The sequence below is a fragment of the Ornithodoros turicata genome, chromosome 4 (assembly GCF_037126465.1).
Source record: "Ornithodoros turicata isolate Travis chromosome 4, ASM3712646v1, whole genome shotgun sequence".
Classification (NCBI taxonomy): Eukaryota; Metazoa; Arthropoda; class Arachnida; order Ixodida; family Argasidae; genus Ornithodoros; species Ornithodoros turicata.
The window spans coordinates 1,576,003-1,597,967 of NC_088204.1; the positions used below are offsets into that span (position 1 = coordinate 1,576,003).

Genomic DNA, 21,965 nt, shown 5'->3' on the forward strand with positions numbered 1-21,965 from the left:
CACCTAGAAGACTCCGGTCAGCTATTTTTTCACGTACGTAATGTCACGTGTTCAGTTTGAAGTTGTGCAGAACCACAATCTTCAGCAATCTTTTGGGTGACATGCAGCTATTTATTTACGTACAAATTTACTGAAAGAAGAAACTTGCAACATTAAAGCTAATATTATTAAATATTGTTAAAGAATGTTTATTCGCAAACATAACGACAGCCCGGCTAAGCCGAGAAGGCTTGTGGGCTGGGCTTGACAGTCAGGTAGCGTGTAAAGTGGCTTTGCTCCAGACATGATCTCAAATACGAGAAAATATGATAACAAAATATGGAAACGGAACGCAGCTAGAACCCGATAATCCACCATAACCTAGAGCAGGAACAATGGCAGTTGCTTATTGAGTACAACATAAAGTCTTAGACCAGGTTATCCCAGATAAAAAGATCCTCTGTGTCCCCCGCTGTCCCTAATAACACTATTTAGTCACAATGACAATGAGGACAATATTGGGACAACACTAATAGGAAATACGCTAGATATCTCAACATGGTGGCTTCCTGAAACATCTTCAAATGAGCTAGCGGCAGGGAAGATTTCCTTGTACCTATACGTGGACAACCCATGCAGAGAACGAATTGCTTTTATTCCTTTACCTTTGCACCGAATATTCAAAGTACATATATTTACTGTACCAACGTGTCGGGACGATCAAAGGCCTCATGTTAACCGTTTTCTGTTTCAGGTTGCCTCGGCCTCTAACAGCAAAGTACATATAAATTATACAAATGCGTAATTTATAAATTACAATGCAGTATCTGCTTCTGAAAGTTGCATGTGTACAGCCACTGTACATGGTGACAACACATACCGACGGCTCACTGCATGGGGAACACTCCCGAACCGACCCTCTGCGTGGGAGCAAAATATTGAAATAATGAGTATCAACAGAATATCACGCACATGGCCTGGGTAATTCACGCTTTTATCCATCAGGAAATATTTGTACCGCTCATTCGGTGAAAGGCTTGGGCCTGCGGGCATTATCAGGCATATATACTGTTCTTATTGGGTTGAACACGACCATTCCACCTTCCCCCATCCTCGTTTTTCTTCTTTTTTTTTTTTTTTTTTTTGTTGATGTCAGCCAATGCTATGTCCAGAAGTGGGTGATAGTGCTCATATTTCGTACTATAATTACTATACTAATACGTAATACTTTCATTTTGAAGTAAAATTTAAAAAAAAAAACCAAATATGCACAATTTTTGTACTATCACGTATCATTTGAAGTGAACAGTATGTAGGTGCCGTGTTTGTGGCCCCCATCTGTGGGGCACAGGCTTAGGACAGCCCCCAATTAGCCCCAGTGCTGAAAAAAATAGACAAACATGCAAGAAACAACACAAAAGCATAGTTGCCAGATGACTTCTCTCATAGTTAACAAACGTGCCCTCGCTGCTGCCACCACGTCACAGAACATGGCTTATCTGCAGAAGCCTCACTCAACAGACGATTGTAGGGCGACGCTAGAGAACAAATACGTAGATAAACCATAAAAGTAATACAACACGGCTACAGTAGGTTGACTTGCAGGGTGCAACCAAGAAAAGATGAAACCTATATACCTTTCTTGTTATCGGAGTCGCCACCGCTGGCCGATTGTCGTGGGTGTACGCAGGTAAGTTGCAAACTTGGCTCTGTCAAAGGAAGTCGGTTAAAGGTTTGCGTAACGGAAGAAAATAGTTCAGCTTCGGGGTAGAAGAAAATTTGATTATGAAACAATTAAAAAAATCAGATAGAAATTCTGCACGTAAATGCGTAAGGTCCTACGAAGAAAGTTACATTTCAGAAAGTGGCGGAAGATCTCTGCGATGGTCTAGTTGGCCTAGTTGGTCAGAGGTCATTGGTGAGGGGCGCAAAGTGTGGTGGTGTTGGTGATGGCGAGAGGGCTGCACTCATCAAGGCCTTTTGTGCTGTTCGGCAAATTGATGCATATACTTTTTAAACTGAAAATATTTTGGATGGCCCTCTGTACGCCTTTAATATGAGAACCATCCTGTACAGTTGTCTCTGACGGATTTCTTTTCAGGAAGGAGCATACATTCATCTTATTATTTTTATTACACCTTGGTTCCAGATTGTTCACATTTCGAAACTGAGCCTTACGTCAGCCGCCACTACTGAGCGGACAGACAAGAAAAGACAAGTTCATTCCCCGACTCCTGGGTGGCGCGACGTAGCTGCGAAACCGAAACACGAAGTCAAAATAGTTTATTGGGGTGTGCTCCTCCTTTCTTAGTCTTATTTATGGGTGTAGACAACATTTGAAACACAGAAGGACCTGCAATAGAACAGAGTTCGTTATTTTTATTTCTGCCAACGATGTGCGTAGGTAAACCACCTAGTAATTATACAAACAAGCGCCGATACATACGTCTCAAAGGCTTAGTTTATATAAACCTTCTCCGTACACTCGCCGGGTTTCTTTCTTTTCCACCGTTTTTCTTCTTTTTTATGTATCAAGTATTTGCATAAGCTGTATACTCTGTATGTGCCTTTCTGATATTTTCCGAAGAATTGCTCTCCAAGTGTAGACATCCAACTGACTCGCAGACGACGCACATACACCGTTCAAGTTGTGTCGTCTGCTTCTAAACGCCATGTCGTCTGCGTGGCCATAATCAAAATCTCGTTGTCGCGAGTCTTTCACGCAACTTTGGTGACAGATGTTAACTGCTTTTTGTTGCGCTGCTTGGATTTTTTTTTTTTCTTCTTTGCGGCGTCATTCGTAATCTGAAATGCGCACCGCCTGCCTGGACTACTTCGCATACTTCTGTTTGCAACACGCAGTCGCAGAAACGTTGATTACTCGACTTCTACCCCTTTAGGAGCAGTGAACCTTGTCGACGTTGCTGCCTCTTGCAGACAGTGTGAAAACCGGGTTAAGGTCAAGGGTGCTGCTCGGTTACGGTGACAGCGTGAAATGAGGAAATGCCTCGACTCCGCCTTGCGTTTCAAAGGAGGAAAAGTATAGCATGAAGGCGGTAGAACTGGAAGGAGCCTTTGCAGTAAATCCGTAAATCGTTGTCCCCTAACGCAGTAGAACAGCAAACAATTAGAGCACTAGAAAAACAAGTTTCAGAGTACCGCCAGCCTTTTCCCTTTGCCGCCGCGATGGTTATTGGCCGAATCCACCCACGTGACCGTGATCCACCATATCCCTTCCATTTATTTATTCATTTAGTTAGCTCTTGTACATGTAATGCTCCCATAGATCACTGGCCTTGTTGAGTAAAATACTACAGTCTGACGCCTGTGTTTTTAAATGAAATTATTGAATGAGTGATATTATATTTTCCCTACCTAGGAGGTCCTTTTTCGCTTTGAAATTGGCTATGCCCGTACACCTGTACAGGCAGTTTATGTACCGTCTGGGATCGTCTAGCACAGGTAATCTCACGCGAGATTACATAAAATTGCATTTGTCGCAGAGCGTCAACACAGCTGGCCCAATTTGCGTGGAAGGGAAATGGCGTCGTTGCTTGGTTACGTGAGGCGAAGCCATGTCAAGCCAAGCGGTTGGCGGTACTCTGAAACTTGTTTTTCTAGTGCTCTAGCAAACAATACGAACACGGCTCCCCCACGCGGGGAAAAATCAGACCTGTACGCCGCCTAGCCGATGCCTGGCTGGCTCTCCGATGTCCTGTACGCGAAACCTCAATTCAGTTCTGTTTTCTTCATTTGGTCACATCTTGAGGATCCGAAATGGTTTTCTCATATTTCACACACTTTATAATGTTCGTGGGCCACGAGCCATAAGTCGTTCTCCATAAATCTTTTTCAGACGAATGACAGCACCGCGCACCACCTGAAGTCGGTTCACGACACGTGCTGACACTCTCCCCATATGTTTCTATTTCTTCTGGCCGTTCGCACGTACAGTTGCTTCGTGGCGCTAACACGCAATAAAAAAACGAATAGGAACAAAGGTAACGGGCCTTAATGAGTACCATTGTGCTACCTCGCCCTTTACACTAGTTTCAAAAATGAGAGCTCCCTCGGACAGGCCCACGACCTTCGTCCCTTCCTACGAGGACCGTGGAGATATTTTAGAGACACATTTTGGGGGGGAAAGTGAACGACTCTCTGCCGAGACTTAATCGTCGCTCCGAATGGAAAAGAAGTGAAAGAAGTGTGTTGATATTAAGCGTCTTACTTGTCAGCTGTTTCACTATCATGAAGTCAGCAGCTTCCGGTTCCGGTTCTAACTCACGTGTTCGCTGTGTATGGAAGCGAAAGAAGCGCGTCTTTGGCAGGCACAAAACGCAAACTTTTCTTTCTTTTTTCTTTTTTTTTACGGTCCCACTTCTATTCGGCTTTACGCCTCGATGCGGCTATGATCAAATCAGTTTCAAAAAAAAAAAAAAAAAGATCACGAGCGCCGGTCCTTATCACCGACTTGCTGGGTTCGACCCCGTGCACATCTATGGGATACGCAGCCGACTGAAAATCCATGCTATATCATTCAGTAGCGTAGCCAGAAAAATATTTTGGGGGGTTCTATGGAACTTTAATTGGATGGGGAGGAGTATTTCACCTCCGTTTTTTTTTTTTTCCTTTCTCAAATTCACTGCACTGGGGTGTCGGAACCCCCGAACCCACCGCTGCCGTCAATTAGTCTGTAATTCGGAACTAAACCGGATGTGACTTGTATATTTTTGATGTTATGAGGTTAAACTAAAAAGTTTTTCTTCAGTACCACGCCACACTACAGCCGGTACACGGCTGATTTATTGCTGACGATATTATGCACACAAAAGCTCACATTGAAAAAAAAATAATAATAATAATAAATAAATCTGCACTGGTTCTGTTGCATTGGTTGGTAGCTTATAGTGTTCCACATCTGTTTAGATAACGTTATGCTGCAGAAGCTAGATTCTGCTGGATTTGATTTTTTTCACGCGTAGGAGCTTTTTTCGTGAGAGACAGATTGTCCGTTCTGATGCCCATGGGAATTGGAAGATGTTTTTTTTCTGACCGTTTTCGTCTCACGAACACGAAGTTTGTGTACACGCCGACTTGGTTCTTTCAGTTTTATGTTATGCTCGGACCCAGTTACCTCGTATAAGTTCTCACATTATATTGAGGCTGGGAATAAAGTGCACAAACGTGCCTCCACCTTTAAGCAAGTGAGACACTTTTTGTTTTTGTGTTTATTTTTTTTTTTTTTTTTCATGTTGGTGGAGGACGATCATCTGTCGGCCACTGTAGATGATAAGAGTAAAAACGAAACGGGATTGTTGTACTCGAAGGAGAAAACGAGGAATGCGTGAAAAAATAACATTTGATGTTTCGAGCGAGCGCTCTTCATTAGAAAAGAAGAAAAGACGCGTACATTATCTTCACAGCAGAGGACATTCAGTCGAAAGCGATGCGTCTCCATGAACAAGGACAGCGACGTTGTTAAAAGCATTGTCTGGATCTATCCTGTAAAGTTGTGCCGGTCCATCCTGGGTCTATCTTGCACATCCTCTTGGAGACTTCTTTAACAGAATTATTCCTATGGTGTACCCAGTAAGCACTCGCAATAATAATACTATTTTCTCGGAACTATTTTTAAAAAAAACGAGTATACCTAACTGTCCATTCCGGACTGAGCAACGATATATTTCCCTTGCAAGTAAGAATATGTATCTGCTTCAGTTTTTAATCAGTATGTCATGTTGGAATAATACCCCATTCGGTACTATAATAACGAAAACGATCAGTTGCTCCGGTGTTCATTGGCAGGAATTTGTGAATATGAGTCAAAACGCAGGCTAACTGGTGATACATCATTTAGGCCCGGTTTCATTAGCACCGGTTAACATTTAACGCTTCACTAAAGGGAGTTATTGTCACGGAAATCATCACGTGATCAACTAACGTTTGTAACAAGGAATTGAGTGTTTAACTGTTTTTGTCACCCTTGATCTCCGTTCAAAGTTAACCAGGGATCGGAACCGGTATTTTTTTTTCGGTCCGGTTCAGGTTCGGGCATATTGGTTCGGTTCGGGTTTAGCTCCATTGAACCGAAATTATCAGTTTGAACCGGTTCAGGTATATCGGTTCGGTTCGGCTCAGGGAGAACACCCCCCGCACATACACAGACAGAAAAAAGAATCGGTCAGCGGTCCGATTGGGATTGGAACGGTTACTTTTTTCGGTCCCGGTTTAACCGGTTCATGGGCAGTAATTTTGCTATATGAAAGCGAGCTTACGCTGCACGTACCCAGTTGAGAAAGGTGCGAGATAACCGTTTCGGGTGAGTAAAAAAAAAAAAAGGTCGGTCAGTAGTACAATTATTTCTCCTCAGAACCGATTCCGGAACAGGCAACCGTACGAATTTTTTTCAGTTCACTTCCGGTTCGGTTCAGGGCAAGCAAAAAAAAAAAAATGTTCTGGTTCGGTTCGTGTTCGTCAGCAAATAACTTTTTTTTTTCGGTTTTCGGTTCGTGTTCAGTTCGGTTCCGATCCCTGAAGATAACCATAGCGTTCGCGAAACCAGGGCTTATAGTCGGTTACTAGTGTCATTTTGTGACCGCTGCTGTAAAACGTAAATTCGGAGAGGAGCTTGTGTGAAGGCGGCTTTTTTGCTACCTCTTCCCACTGAAAGGAAAATAAAATTGAATCCGTAAATGGATTGCATAAACGCCCGAACCTCATCTCCTTCCTATAGAGGGAAGGAGAACAAGTGGAGCGAGACGATGCCCTCCTCCTCCTCCTCCTCCTCTCTCCACCACCGATCGAGTAAGATTTTCGGCAACACACTCATTCTGTGCTTCTTCTGAACCGTGCTCATCTGGTGGTGTACACTTGTTCAAGCGCCAAGTTTCAAAGGTATCTGTCGAAACTATCATACGAGTATTATTAGTAGCGTATATACGATAATGGTGAGTTTCAGCATAGGATGATCATGCAACGAAGAAGCTGTCGAATCCGTGCTTTGGAGTCTCTGGACTTGAAATCACGTTTCGAAGAAATGTCGCCGTGCAAATCTGACCATCTGCTAGAACTTACTAATTATTGCGTATAGTATGTCGTCAGCGAACACTGTTGCGTACTATTTTCTTTTCTTTTTTGCAGTGGAGATTATTCCGTGGTATACTAAATACTGCGCAGTGTTAATGTCAATACTAAATCATTAGTGGACACTGTTGCAATATTAAGTCATCGATTAATATTGTTTCACAACTGCGAAAAGTATTGCCTATACTAATGCACATTGTCGTATACGATATCCTGATACAGTTTCGTATCGTAGAGTTTTAGTAGACCGATTTTGCATCTCCGATACGATACCCGGTACCGGTACGGCTTATCAGCGCCCTCTACTCCTTTCAATTCGCTGGAGCACTCGTGCTTGGTTGCTCGACGAATGCGCCATTTCAGCTCACTAAGGTTACTTCGTATAAATCACTACTCCTTCCAAAATTAGAATATACAGCCTCCGTGTGGGATACTGATCACGACACAATTTCGAACTCAATAGAAACAGTACAAAACAGGGCAGCCCGATTCATATTTGGTAATTACAACCGCACTGCCAGTGTACGTCACTGCTATGAAACATCACCTTAATCTGCCTCTACTCTGCACTTGTCGAACAATAACTAGTCTCTGTTTGTTTCACAAAATTTATTATCATAATACATTACCTCAGAGGATCGTTAATCCAACAACCTACATATATCACTCCCAGAAAGTGGGCATTCCCTCATGCTCAACGAGGTCATTTCACGATTCATTTCTGCCTCGCGCATCGTTGGAGTCGAACTGCCTTCCATTACCTCCCTTACCGACGTCGAGCAATTTAAGAAGTGTTTATGCTACCATTTCTCTGCGTATAGCCATTTTTTATTCTACACGTTGTACACTTGTGCGGTCATTGTTTGCTCTAATCGACCCAAGTCTTTCATTTTTTATTTACATTCACGTATCTGTGCAATTTGTTCATGTGCACTTAATTTGCAGTTATTTTTGTACGCTGCTTACGTTAACATCCTATTATCAAATCATATCCACTCCCCTCTGTCTTGCCTCACGGCCCTGAGGGAACTCAATAAATAAATAAATATACTCATCGACGACCTGGACGCGAACCGAATCTCGTAACTTTAAAACCGACGAAAGAAACGTGCACAGTGTCTCCTCCAACAACACCAAATATCCTTTGGATGTACGAATAACGTCCTAACGAATTCGTACGTCCGAAGGATATCCTCAGAATATCCATTGGACGTACTAATCCGTTTGGACATTATTCGTACATCCAGAGGATATTCGGTGTTGTTTGGGGTCGTGACCCGATCGCATTCCCCCGTCTAACGCCTTCTGGGTGGATAATGGGTATATTTATGTCGCACCCCGGTGCGAGCTTGTCACGTGGGGAGCGCAGTCGGAGCCAGGCGACTTTCCAGGAAACGGTCAAATGCCCGGTGGGCGATGTTGTCTTTTTACATTCTTTTATGAACTTGGCCGAACAAGGTCATGTCAAAAATTGGAAACGGCTGTGCTGTCTCAGGTTTTTTCCTGGTTTTCCGGTCCTCCAAGTCGATGCATACTGTTCCTCCCTGCTGCCCTCTCTTCGTCTGTTCATAGACCAGCTCGCCTGGCACCGCCGTTAAGATGATCGCCTTCCACGCTAAGACCGAGACTTGTCGCGGGTTAAAATCCTGTCACCGGCTGTGCGGTCTGAGGTTTTCCCTGGGTTTTCCCAAGGACTTTCCAGACGAACGTCGGCACAGTTCCCTCTGAAGTCGGCCCTGGACGCATACTAACTCCCCTGTCCCCCACTACTCCTTCCTGTCGTCCTCTCTTTATCTGTCGACGTCTGTACGCCGCTCGTAGCCATAGTTGCTTCGCGGCGTTACCCCGGAATTTCAGAAGAAGATTAAACGAGTAGTCTTGAAATAGTGTATTAGAGACTCGCAGGCACGAAGGTAACCGTCAATAACAATACCATAACAAAGCGAGGAGTGCAAGTATCCTCAAATCGAGTCGAAATGGTGAGCGACAATGCCGTGTCTGTTCTCTCGTGTAATCGGTTCATGTAGCTCATGTTTTCCTTTTGTGGCCGTAGCATTTTCCGATACATACGATGAGCGCGTATACCACGGGTTGTTTACCTTGCGGCATACTAGCTCCAAGAAAGTGAAGCTTGCTTGGGAATGTACGCTACAATTAGGAAGCCATTGTTGTTCTGCTGTCCGACTGAGGAAAATTAGCCTGTTGCGAATCTTAAAATAGACGCAGAAATGTAAATGATATCTCGGCAATATGGGATGACCACGATGATTGGCATCCACAAGACATCAGCTGAGCTGCAACGGGGAAAATGACCCCCAGACACGAACGCCTCGAACGTCCGTAAATCGGTCAGTCACATGTCGTCTGCATAGTTCATCGTCTGCTTTCTTTGGCCGTTGTCGTCTGCTATCGATCCTCGTCACCAAGGGTGGTTATATTTTTCCGATGTCGCAACTTATACGTATTCTGTATGTACGAATGTTACTTTCGAGGGAAAATGTGTATCATGCGCTTATCGTAATAACGGTGGTAACGCATTTATCGTTCCCTCCTTGTAAGTTGTGGTGCTACGTACAAGAGCGTGGCACGATCGAAACAAGTTATGTACATTTCAATCTGCTCGAATCGAGGCTTAACAGTAGCTACATTTTCAGCAAACGCACAACAATGAGTTCTGTAAAGAACAACCGCATGTCTTTCTCCGCGAAGAAGCAACTTTTTCTAACCAGACGGCAAGCAAACCTAGACGGTGATTGCACATGGGAACTAATGAAGCAACACCGTTAACTCGGACCAGCTGAAGTACCCCAGGGCGCCCTTCTGATAGATCTCCGATGACCCAGGAGCAACCACCTGGGCGCGGTTGACACCCATCATATCTGCTTTCCTTCCGGGTCCGCGGCGACCGAGTTGGAATGCGTGATATTTTTGTTTTTGGCGGCCGATGACATTGACCCCCTTTCTGGTGTTCGACCAAGCGGGAAAGGTCTCGACGGGCAAATGTTGCTCTTGCATGTGTGCCCAAATCGCGGTTAATCGAAGTGAATCGGCGCCGCTTATAGTACCGTACTAGGGGAATTGTGCAACCATGTAGCTTGGGGAAAAACAAAAAGCCCTACACAAAAACAAAAACAAAAAATAACAAGTCACGAAAGTTGGCGAGTCGTGATGAGATCATCTCGTTGGTTCACGGCATCTTTGGATGATTCCTGAGAAGGTCGTTACCCGGGTGATTTATGGTAGCCGGCAAAGCTCGCTCACGCGGATTATGTAGTTATGAACAGTAACTATGTTAAAGTTAAACTGTCAAAATAGTAACTGCGTAAGCAAGTGCAGTTACTTTGTTCAAGGTGTAACTACAGCTCTAGTTACCGAGTACTTACTTCACAGTTACGTTTTATGAACAGCAGTTCGAGTAAATGAGACTCTCAAAAATCGCAGCTATGCCACATGGTCCTTAGTTGTTGTTCTAAGTCCCCGTCCAGTAAGCCTCAATCCAAGCACATCCCATCCCCACGTTGAAAAAATGTTGTTCAATAGGACCGGTGGGTCCTCCGTTAAAATATCCTGAAGAATGAGAAAATAACGCTCGAAAACGGCCGCATGCGGCACTACGTGTAACTTCTGCGGTTTTTTCGTAATAAAAATAATAATTTTTACCAGCTATTTTCCAAAAATATCATATTTTTTTCGTTCAGATGACGCGTCAAACACCGTACAGTTCTCGATGTGGGTCACACGCGCGACAATACTTCACTAAATCAATTTTCACGGCGCTTCAAAAATAGAAAACTCTCCTGTCCAGTAAATCCTCGCCCCGGCCGCTGCAACTTTCACTGAAAGTTCTTTTTACGTACGGCAAAAACCACAAATAAGTGCTATATCTCGGCTATCACCTTTTATCGATGATTTCATCTCTTCCTTATTAACTGCGCGTGATTCGCAGCACGCTTCTTGTGAAGCACAGAAAAAGGCATCCAGTTCGACATCACGTATGACCTTCTAACAACCGAGGAAGACACCACAGTTTCGCTTTCCAAGTCATCTTGCTGTGCGAACGAAAGTTTTATATGGAAGACCCTGGGAATGAAGGACACCGCGACCTCCCAATGGCTCTCGTATTAATGTTCTGGTGACGATGTCTCATTTCTTCTGGTGACTAAAAATAGTCATAGTCTTCTCGGAGAGCGTCTGTTGCTGGGCGAAAGGCGTATATTGTAATTAATGCAGCACGGTTTACAAAATCATGGGTTCAACGTCAATTCAATGCAATTCATTTTGTCTATTTTCCCACTCAGCGATTGTCAGGGCCGGAGAAAAAAAAAATAGCAGAATGCAGGTTACCCACCGACCATTCCAACTGTAGGTCACTACAGCGAGGGAACCCAGTACACACTATGGACAAAGACCGAAATACTGTAATAATAATACCGTAAGCAGACTACGCTAGTAAGTACTACACTAGACAGGACTAAGTACACAAAATTACAACAGAGCTACGCACAAGATATCCGCACTGATAGTGACGATATTGAAAAAAAAAAGTAATAATAAAAAATATAATAATAATATATAATAATAATAATAATAAAAATATAATAATAATAAAAAATAATAATAAAAAATAATAATAATAAAAAATAATAATAAAAAATAATAATAATAAAAAAATAATAATAATAATACCGTAAGCAGACTACGCTAGTAAGTACTACACTAGACAGGACTAAGTACACAAAATTACAACAGAGCTACGCACAAGATATCCGCACTGATAGTGACGATATCGAAAAAAAAAAAAAAGAAGTCTGGCAACGTAAAACATTGTTATTCTAAATGGGAGTGTGTACAAACACCGAACACCGGAATGTGTGCAAAACAAGGCGTTCGCAAATCGTTTGCAAATAAGGGACAAGCAGTGGCAACAACAAGCAGTGGGTCGCCTTCAAAAAAAAATCGTCAGATTATACATTGGATCCCTCTCTCCCCCACTATGCCCCCCCCCCCCCCCGCCACCCAAGACTAAAAAACGAGAGTCTGGGACGAGGGTACCTAACGCGTTACTATTTTTGGTGACTAAGTAACGACCGACTTACGGACTTAGTTACTTTCCAAGCAAATTTAACTAATAACGTACTTAGTTACAAAAGTTGATAACGCGTTACTGCAAGTTACTCGTTCCTTTTTTTTTTCCTCACTGTCACCTACACTCTTAAAAATGAACTTCACCGCATAGCACGCTCCTAGCCAACCATTATCTCTAATGATATCGTTATCTGCCCTGATTTGTTGAAAACGGGGGGCGTACGCCATTTCTGTGACACTTATGCTGTTCATAATTGTCACAGAAAAGGCGTACGCCCCCTGTTTTCAACAAATCAGGGTAGATAACGATATCATTCGAGATAATGGTTGGCTAGGAGCGTGCTATGCGGTGAAGTTCATTTTTAAGGGTGTACCCACAGCGAAGAGCAAAGGATACCAGAGAGCAACGCTAGTGTCCACAGTCTTCCAGAAAACTCACTGTGTTTTCCTTGTGTTCCTCCTTCACTGCTCTCAGGGCGTTTAGCGCGTTGTCTCTCTGTCCCCTATACTTGGGAACTCATGTCAGCCAGCTTTGTGTGCCAGTTGCTACAGGATGAGCTGAAAAAATAAAATAAAGTACGCGATGCTTTCGTATTTCTGCTGTCTTGTATGCAGATGTGACGTATAGAAGTAACTCGTTACCTCCAAGTAACGAGAACGCGTTCCTTTTATTAGCTAGTAACGGGTAACGTACTTAGTTACTATTTTTTCTAAGGAACGCGTAACGTATTTAGTTCCTTTTTTTTTTTTTAGTAACGTGTACAGCTCTGGTCTGGATCCGCCCATGGGGACAGGTCGCCTGTGTCAGAACCAGACGCAGGTCATCTGCTTTGGGAAGAGACGCGGATCGTCTTCTTCGGGAGGAACAACCATTCAAACAAACAACAAGGCCTGTGTTCCGCCTCGCTGCGTCTTAGCACTAGTGACCTGTTTAAGAGCACGTACTTCCGACGCTCCCTGTTCTGGTCGCCTCTGAGACTAGAAAATAGCCGTACCGAGAACAATGGGCAGAGCATTAAAACGCGATGATCAGGCCGAACCAGCCGTCCCTTTGCCTGCGGACATTGCCGCTATAGAGATCGCTCAGTTGGAACGCTCGCGTGATGGTGACACTCTTCGTTTCTTTCTTCTTCTTCTTTTTTTTTCTTTTTTTCGTATAATAATATAACTCGCGGTGGACGAGAACGGTCTGCAGCAAGTGGCCTGGGTAGGGCAAATACGAAGTAGCTTCTTTGCTAGAACGGAACAAATGTCGAGACGCGCGCGTGCTACGAAAGGCATGTGTTTTATCTCCTTCCAGCGCATGTGAGACTACAAATTGATTGTGTATAGACAGCCACGATGCATCCGTACCAACTACGCCGTCTCCATACACTTGTTGGTCGAATGATTCAAAACAAGGAAGGAAGATAATAAACGACACAGAGCAGTGGTTTATCCAGACCTCCCCTCTACATGGTTGGCGATACCCCCTTTTTTTTTTGCACCCCCTCCACCCCCACCCCCCGAGCTTGCGGTTCTAGATAAACTACTGCCGCAGAGCATCACCCTCTGTTATCCGCGCCATTTTACTATCGATCGCCGATATAACGCGACACAAGTCCCCTGGACCAGTGGTTCTCAACTGATGTTATTCGAGGGAAACTGTGATCGTGTCAGCACGACTTCAAGGAACCCCTAATATTCGAAGTGCGTGACGCGCTTTCGGAACACAAAATAAAAGGAACAAAGAGCCCCACTGCTGATTGTCCTAGTTGACTAGACTCTACTCTTTACAACGAGCGTCTGCAGCGGCTCCCTGGCACGGCGATCTCGGTGCAAATCCAACGATAAGATGCCGATGTCAACGATAAGATGCCGCCGGGCACGGTCGAATACCAAGGCTGGCCGATGGGAACCCCGGTTGAGAACCACAGCCCCACACCATATACACACCACTGTGATTCGACGAAGGGAAAAGAATGGTTAGAATTGTTCTGGGTTGATCTAGAGGAGCTGCTTTTATAACACAGTTCTCGCTGAACCTGAGAAGCTTTCGGGGCCACACATTTCTAGTGATTACACGAATTTCTCAGAAATGACTGCTCTGCTTGGTCATGCCAAAGACGTCGTCATCGAGGACCACCTCAGGTTTACCAACAGACGAACACAGTTCGCACGTCCTGTCTCCAAGATGTCGCTGAACTCCATCTGTCTCTATGCCTCATTCCACTGTTGTTTCGCGGTGCTAGTGTTTATTTATTTATTTTATATGAATATGAAAACCTACTCCGGACGATCTTAATCGCGGAAAATACTCCGGCATACATTTCCCGTCACACGGCTTACTTCGCGGAATTTTCGTGCCACAAAATCACGTATGCAAGGATTCCGCACTTCTCAGGGACCGACATTAAGTGCCATGACGTTTCTCGCTCATAAATATCAGCACCTTTTTAGTTTCGTGTCCCATTTTAGAGAACGCGGTTTAAGGAAGTGTTCCACGGTTCGTTAAAAGCCTCACATATATATTCCATATCCGGCTCCAATTCTGACACTTATACCGCGGGACCCTTTATGGGTAGTTTGGAGGAAAACCCGTTTCGAAACTAACGTGTCCTTCGAGGAAACTTGGAAGTGTTTTTTTTCTTTTTTTTTTGTAGGAGCTAGGGTTCTTAGAATGCGTCCTGGGCCGACTTCAGGAGGAGCTGTGCCGACATACGTTTGGAATCTCTGCCGGAAAATTTCTGCCACCACAGCCTGTGGTATAAGATTCGACCCCACCAACGGCAGGTATCCCCGCGAATGAGGGGTCCGCGGTCACGTGCCCAGGAGAACCAATAGGAATGGTTCTCGCTCCTCTGCGAGCTCAAACCGTCGGTGCGTTCTAGCGTCCGCTACGTAGGATTTCCTTTTTCTCGATTCTTTGGCGGGTAGTACAATGCGTGCACCCACCATGTCATGAACTACAACGTCTTTAGAACGTCCTTGAATTGCCATAGCCATACCAAAACGCCATACAAACTATAGGGAAGAAAAAATATTCAAGAGGCTTCTCTTTGCGTCTAAAAATGATCAGTTGGGAAGCTATTCTACCTGTTCTCTTATTTGCTGTGGGATTTTCGCTGGATAAGTTTGAACTCTTTCTTCTTTATCTAGTGCGCGCATTTTATCTTCGGCACTATTAAAACGAAAGCTGTTCACGATAACGATTACCCCGAAACCGTAGACCCGAAAACATGATAAGCCAATCGCCCTGTTTCTAGCGAGTGACATCACATTGCTAAGCTTGGATTTGATAACTTCCTTTATCGTATCGTTTTCGTTGATTTCTTCCGACGTGCCGAGTGAAGAGAAAACTGCGGGGCAAATGAGTTGTGGACAGGTGACAACATCCTTGAAGCCTGGTAAGTGTCACGTTAAGTGGAGAGGGTCAACGAGAAGAGCGCTACAGGCATATCTATGCAGGAGTTCGGAAACTTTACCTAACCGATGTAGGCGAGGCGAGTGTAAAACCAGAATCAGAAAACTAGGGGACTGGACTGGGCCCAGTAAACCACAAACGTCCCATGGACGTCTCAAACCGGTCCAAACGTCCCCATCCATCACTGACGTCCACAAGACATCAGCATGTTATCCCCAAAAAGACGTCTTTGTGGTGACGTCCATGCGACATCACTCCCGTGTCATTGGGGAAAAGACATCCTTGCGCTGACGTCGATCCGACATCCCTTCACGTGCAGGTTTTGCCTTCACTGTTTATGCCTTTCTCACAGAGTGCTGGGAATCGATTGGCCTGAGCCCTTCTGCGAGGGAGGTGCAGTTCAGCCGACAGGACGTGAACGAAGTTGCTGGGAGATCTTCTGAGGAAAGCATGAAACCTCGGTCAAGATGAGAACCCCAATAGGCCCCGTCTTTCTCCTGCTGGCCGCTGGTACGTTTACACTATACAGTTCAAAACGCGCAGCTTCAATGCACAAAAGCACCTACGTAATGAACGAAACAACGGCATCGTCAAGTTACGATCGATGTATAATGTCCGATGAGGTTCATGGGGAGTGGTGATGGTGCAACATGGGGAGAGGCGCCCCTTTTATGCATAAAGACTGGGCTACACTCTTAAAAATGAACTTCACCACATAGCACGCTCCTAGCCAACTATAATCTCGAATGATATCGTTATCTGCCCTGATTTGTTGAAAACGGGAGGTGTACGCCTTTTTTGTGACAATTATGAACAGCATAAGTGTCACAAAAAAGGCGTACACCTCCCGTTTTCCACAAATTAGGGCAGATAACGATAGTATACGAGATGATGGTTGGCTAGGAGCGTGCTATGCGGTGAAGTTCATTTCTAAGAGTGTAGGTGTTCAGTATCTATGTCTTGCGGGATTTACACGTTCACTGCAGGTAATGTGTTCTTATGTACTAAGGGAAATCTGCTGCTTTGAATAAACATATTCGCTGTTTCCGTCGCTATCCATACGTGACTCAAAGCATCCATTTCTGTTATCCACATGGAGAAGGATTAACCATTGCCTAATTGACTGAATGCCGTCAGAAGAAGTCGTTTACTCTTAATGCACCGATCGTTAAAACTTCATCTTTCTCCTCTGGCGAGGGCTTTCCGACAGTCCTGTCTTCAAATCGTTTCAATAGGAAGGTGGTCAAAATAATCTTAAAATGTTCAACTCTTTCACTGCTTTCACGCTGCTTAGGGCTTGCGGCGGCAGCGGAGAGCAGCTCTGCGACGCAGCCACGAAGGGAGAAGGTAAGTCAAACACCATTCAAAGCAACGGATTGCTCATACATGAATCACGCAGGACATATCCACGACGAGAAGAACTCTCCAGAGGGCCAAATTCGCGTGTCTCGGCAAGGCAGAAGGTTACTACGCAGACACTACGGTAGACTGCGAGGCGTTCCATTACTGCAAGCCCGATGGGACGCGGTACTCCTTCGTGTGCCCGCCTAAGTCACGCTTCAACCAGAAGCTACTAATCTGCGATTACGATCTCGGAGCACTGGCGCTCTGCCCAGAATCGGAGCGCTACTACCAGCAGAACAAGACATCTGAAAAGGACGAGAGGAAATCGACTGAGGCTCCCGTATTCGTACCTCAAGAAGAAGTCTCGAAACCCAGCACGAGTGTGTACCTTACAAAGACGAGCATGAAACCCACAACGAGCGCACCGTCAAAGACCTCGGCTACGCGTAACCGGCAACCTGTGTCGAAGAGACCGTACACTACATACACACCGAGGTCACCGCTAACGGCGCGTACTACGCAACGGACAACGATGTGGACGACCAAGAAACCCACAACGACAACAACAGCGAGTTCGGAAGAAGACTTGGACGAGTACGAAGACGAATATTACGACGATGAAGACACGTCGGAGCAACCAGGGACGCAGAACGCCTCGCTGCCGGCACTGGCAAGCAAGCCTGAAGCAACAACACCTAAGCCGCAAACTGTGGTATCAAAACCCATCCAATCACCGCCTTTACCATCGAGGTCTTACTTCGTGCAACCAACAGTTCCACCGACGCCACAGCCCAGACCGAACTTTCCGTTTCTGAACCACGTGCCACGGCCACGACCTCCTCACAATGAGAGACTTCCGCTACGTCCATTTCTTCAAAATCCACACGTCTTCTTACCATCTGTTCACATGCCAAAAGAACGCACACGAAACAGAGTTCCTCCAGTTCACCTTCAGAATCCAGCGCTTCAGGCTGGACAATCATTTGTAGAATACATGCCTCTTGAGGAAGAACACGCATCGTACGTGAGTTACGCTGAAGATGAGCACGCTCCTGATGTAGGACAGGAAGGGTATCGAGCTCAAGGAGCACCCATGAAATTGAGAGACGAGTATGACCCTCGACTGCAGTTCCACAATCCAACTGAAAACCAAGTTCCTGATAGTAAGTACATTGCTCCACCAATGTGGCATGAACAGAACAACGAAGGTTCCACGCCGCCGAAACCAATTGAACCGGGGATCCATTCAGAAAGTGGTGGCTCGTCCGTGGAGTATGACAACACCTATCATGATGCACCAGGTCCACAACACTGGGGACCAAAACACGCGTATCCCGGCTTCGGCGAACCGTCTCCTGTACGTGCTACAGAACGAGAACCACTTCCGAGTCCTTGGAAACAAGATCAAGCCCAGCGAGTGCCATGGATGTCTCCAGCATCGAAAGAGCAACTTGGTGTACGGTACACTGCCGAACCTCCTTCTGGAAGGGTACCCAGCAGTATGTCGTCCTACATGCATGATATAGCGAGCATGAGAAAGCAGCATGCGAATGTAGGGCCGTACGTTTCACAACGCAAACTGAATAACAATAATTTCTTTAGCTTCGCAACTCCTCGTCAGTACGAGGGAAGCTCGAGGGCAGTGCACTCAATGCCCGAGCTTGAAGCAACGAGCGACGACCCTAGGTCCTGGAGACCGTTACAGGCAGCAGAAGGTGACGGGATTGAGACGAACACTACAAACATTGGCGGTTATTATAGGACTTCATCTGGCATGTTCGAATACCGTCCAGCACGAAAGACGAGGTCCATTCATTCGCGGCAAAAACGCCAGCTACTTTCGAGGCTATTCGGAAGACGACCAAGCTTCAATGGCTTCTCACCAGGCTTAATGTCAGGCGTTGCCAGACCGTTCTTGTTCGGAGGACCTCCATCCAACGCGCCTCAGTTGCCAAATTTCCAGCCACCGCCAGCGATGCCCTGGGCGCAAAATCAATTTGAACCCTGGTCATTTTCGCCCCAGCAAGATATCGAACCAACGGCATCGTGGATGCGACCAACATTCCAAAGCGCGTTCAAGCCACAAGGTCCGCCTTCGTCTTTCTATGGTGCCAGCATGGACGGCAACGTACCAGACGTGATGAAAGAGAGCGACGCTTTGGGTGTGTCGGCAACGACTGAGTCCAGCGCAGATATTTCGAACTTGCACACTACTCCGTTCATGAGCGATGCTACGCCGTCGATGAAACCGCCTCTGGACGAATCCTTCAGCCAAGACAATCCCGATCTAAGCGAGTCTATGGTGAGGCCAGATTTTGCCAGTGACAACGAAAAGGATTCGATGTCAAGTGACCAGTACAACGAGCCTTCCATGGACGTCACGCACAACGGCGGACGTCCGTTTTCGCAAGGCTTCGAACACGGTCCAAAGATGAACGTCCCCAGTAGCCTTCATTCGATGGAAGACTTCAAAATGAACCACGAGGCGTATTCCGCGAAAGTTCCGGATCACGCCTCTTTCTCCCTCAATTCACAATTTATGATGAACCACGAAGGACATTCTCAGCCGGACAAGAATGTTCCAGATCATTTCCGCCCTTCTTTCAACTCTCCGTTCATGATGAACCCTTTTCTCAACCATAAAGGAGACGCATCACACAGGCAGCCGCCGATGCAGTTTCACAACGAATTCCAAGTTCAGCAGCCACCGAATCAGCGCCACACTGCTGGCGAACGTGATTTTCACAAACATCGCCAGTCTATACCATTTATGATGCATAACCTAAATTCTCAACAAGCGCTGCATAATCACCAGGGGTCATTTCCAGATAGGGGTGCCAGCACGCCGTTCCATATGGTACACCAAGAGGCACCTGAGCAACCATATAATGCACACGTAGCTTCTGGACATCATCAGATGCACAATCACGCAGAGCATCACCCTTGGAATATGCCCGACCCTCCAAGAACAATGGCACCTCCGAGGATGATGCCAGTTCGTCGTCCATTCCCCTATCAATCACCTGAAGGTCACAAAGAGACTGGCGAAGATAGGAATTCCTTCCGGCTCCCTAATATGCCCCAGGCTTTCCCTACATTTATGACGCACTACGCTCCAGGCGGGTCAGAGCACCTGGACCACCGTCACAGTTCCGCGGACAACTGGAACACGGCCGGAAAAATGCCGGTCTTGGTCCCGGAACGTCCTCCGGAACATTACTTCTCCCAACAACTTCCGGAAGAAATCATCGCCTCTTCGCCGAACACAACCGACGCTGTGCCTTCAACCTCAAAGCCAGCAAGTGGTGGTCAACGTCGTCGAAAGCCAGCGCGTCGGCGTCGGCCGAAGCCAACGAAGGTTACTCAAACGTTCGTCGAGAAAACAAATAATGGAGACGCATCTGAGACTGCACCAACCACTACGACAACAACACGTCCTACGCCTGCCGGAATTGTGGCTTCAAGTTGGACAAAGCCTTACGGAACGAGGCTTCATAGCGCGGGTACAACACCGATTCCTGCAGCACATCCTCTGACTACACGCGCTTCATTCCCTTCCCAGACTCCAGATTCAACCTTGTTAGAATCGAAGAAGCCTCATAGCAAGACGTCCGATGTGCTTGCCGAGACAACTCCCAGTCTGTTAGGGTCGTGGCCTAATATGCCTACGCGACTGGACGCAAGCGTGCCTTTGGGGTTACAAAAAGCTTTCACGTTTCCAGTGGCAATTCAGGCTTCTGGAAGACCATCAACTTATAGACCTTCTTCAACGTCCACAACAACCACGACGACATCTTCAACGACGACTACGCCGGCTCCGAGGGTCCTGATGTTGTCGTCCTCCCCGCTTGAACTGACGGCAGACTCTCACGCATCGAATGCGACAAGCACGGTAAACCGAACAACACCAATGTGGCACTGGACAGCAGCGCCAGCAAAGTCCAGTACCCCGAAGCCTACTACCCTCCGTGCGAACGAAATGAGAATATTCAGCGGCAAAATGGGTGCTTCCGTGTTCAGCACTGCAAGTAAAACTTTAAGTACCAGGCCTCCGGCGATCGTTATTGGCGAGATTAACGATGCAGAAGCAGAAAATGTAATTGGTAACGGCCGAGATAAAGGTTTTCCGTTCGAGTTCTTCACGGACGTCAACCGGTTGACAAGGACGACGTCCAAACCAACCTCGCCGTACCCGGTGTACCGTCCGCCGGTAACGCAAGTCGTTACAGCGATATCTTTCAGCGAGTCGTCATCGGTAGTGACATCACCGCCGCCATCTGCAGCATGAACTGCCACGTGCTTATAAGTTATCATATCTACTCAGCGCTCTAACCAGATGGTGTTTGGTACAGAGTTTGAACGATGGGAGGTGAAGTGACATCAGCGCCAGAACGGGTGTTCCGGGTGCACGTCTGGTGTGTTAAAAGAACTCGATGGCCGCCTTTCACTGTTCGGGTTCAAGTGTAACAGACAGTACGACATTAGTCGTCAGTGAAACACGAATGACCTTTGAGGGAAGCGGTTTCAATAAATGACACGCTAAGTATATTAGTGTTTATAACGGAAGGATTGTCACTACAGTGGTCCCGGTTGAGCGTCATGCGTTGTGAGACCATGAGACGTCACGGGTAAGTAGTTTTAAACGATATTAGCTTCGCTCAGAGTCTTCTTCTTCTTGTTATGAGGTAAGAGTTGTTAGCCATAGTCTAAGGCTTGCTACTCTCAGAAGAAAAACAAAAGGTTCAGTCAGTGTGATCCACATGGCACGCAGAACATGACGCGGTGTCTGTCGTTTTCCTCATCTTTCAATACCTTCCTCAATCCCTCTCATTTGCCACCGAAGTGCAGTTGGCCAGATGCTTATAGCCAGCACAGGGGCCCATATATCGGACCACAGGCGATAGCGTTTCAGACGAACGCAATAACGCATTCTGGGCAGAATGCATATTCCCGCCGTTGTCTGGCTCTTTAGACGTGTGCCACATTTGGACAGTTCGTGTTCTTGAGGCCTGTGTTGTGCTTGTCAAGTTTGGGTGTTCCAGCTTGGGACCGTCGTGTTTCAGACAGCGTG

General features: G+C 46.1%; 1 protein-coding gene and 1 long non-coding RNA gene across 3 annotated transcripts; one reads left to right on the forward strand and one right to left on the reverse strand.

Annotated features, from left to right (window-relative positions):
• Positions 1 to 4: 4 nt before the first annotated feature.
• LOC135390625 (mucin-6-like) lies at positions 5 to 21,434 on the forward strand. Of its 2 annotated transcripts, XM_064620397.1 has the most exons (6): positions 5 to 33; positions 734 to 960; positions 1,585 to 1,669; positions 15,903 to 16,060; positions 16,845 to 16,897; positions 16,950 to 21,434. In XM_064620397.1, exons 4-6 carry the CDS (start codon positions 16,018 to 16,020, stop codon positions 21,180 to 21,182), a joined length of 4,329 nt encoding a protein of 1,442 aa, XP_064476467.1. In that variant the 5' UTR covers positions 5 to 33; positions 734 to 960; positions 1,585 to 1,669; positions 15,903 to 16,017; the 3' UTR covers positions 21,183 to 21,434. The 2 variants fall into 2 exon arrangements, with proteins under 2 accessions (XP_064476467.1, XP_064476468.1); XM_064620398.1 differs by lacking the exons at positions 5 to 33; positions 734 to 960; positions 1,585 to 1,669 and having other exon boundaries at positions 15,886 to 16,060.
• On the reverse strand, positions 2,246 to 13,247 carry LOC135390629 (uncharacterized). The gene is made up of 3 exons (XR_010421804.1): positions 13,093 to 13,247; positions 12,587 to 12,705; positions 2,246 to 2,332 (listed from the first exon to the last, which is right to left on the reverse strand). It is a non-coding gene; the product is annotated as an uncharacterized LOC135390629 (long non-coding RNA).
• Positions 21,435 to 21,965: the final 531 nt, after the last annotated feature.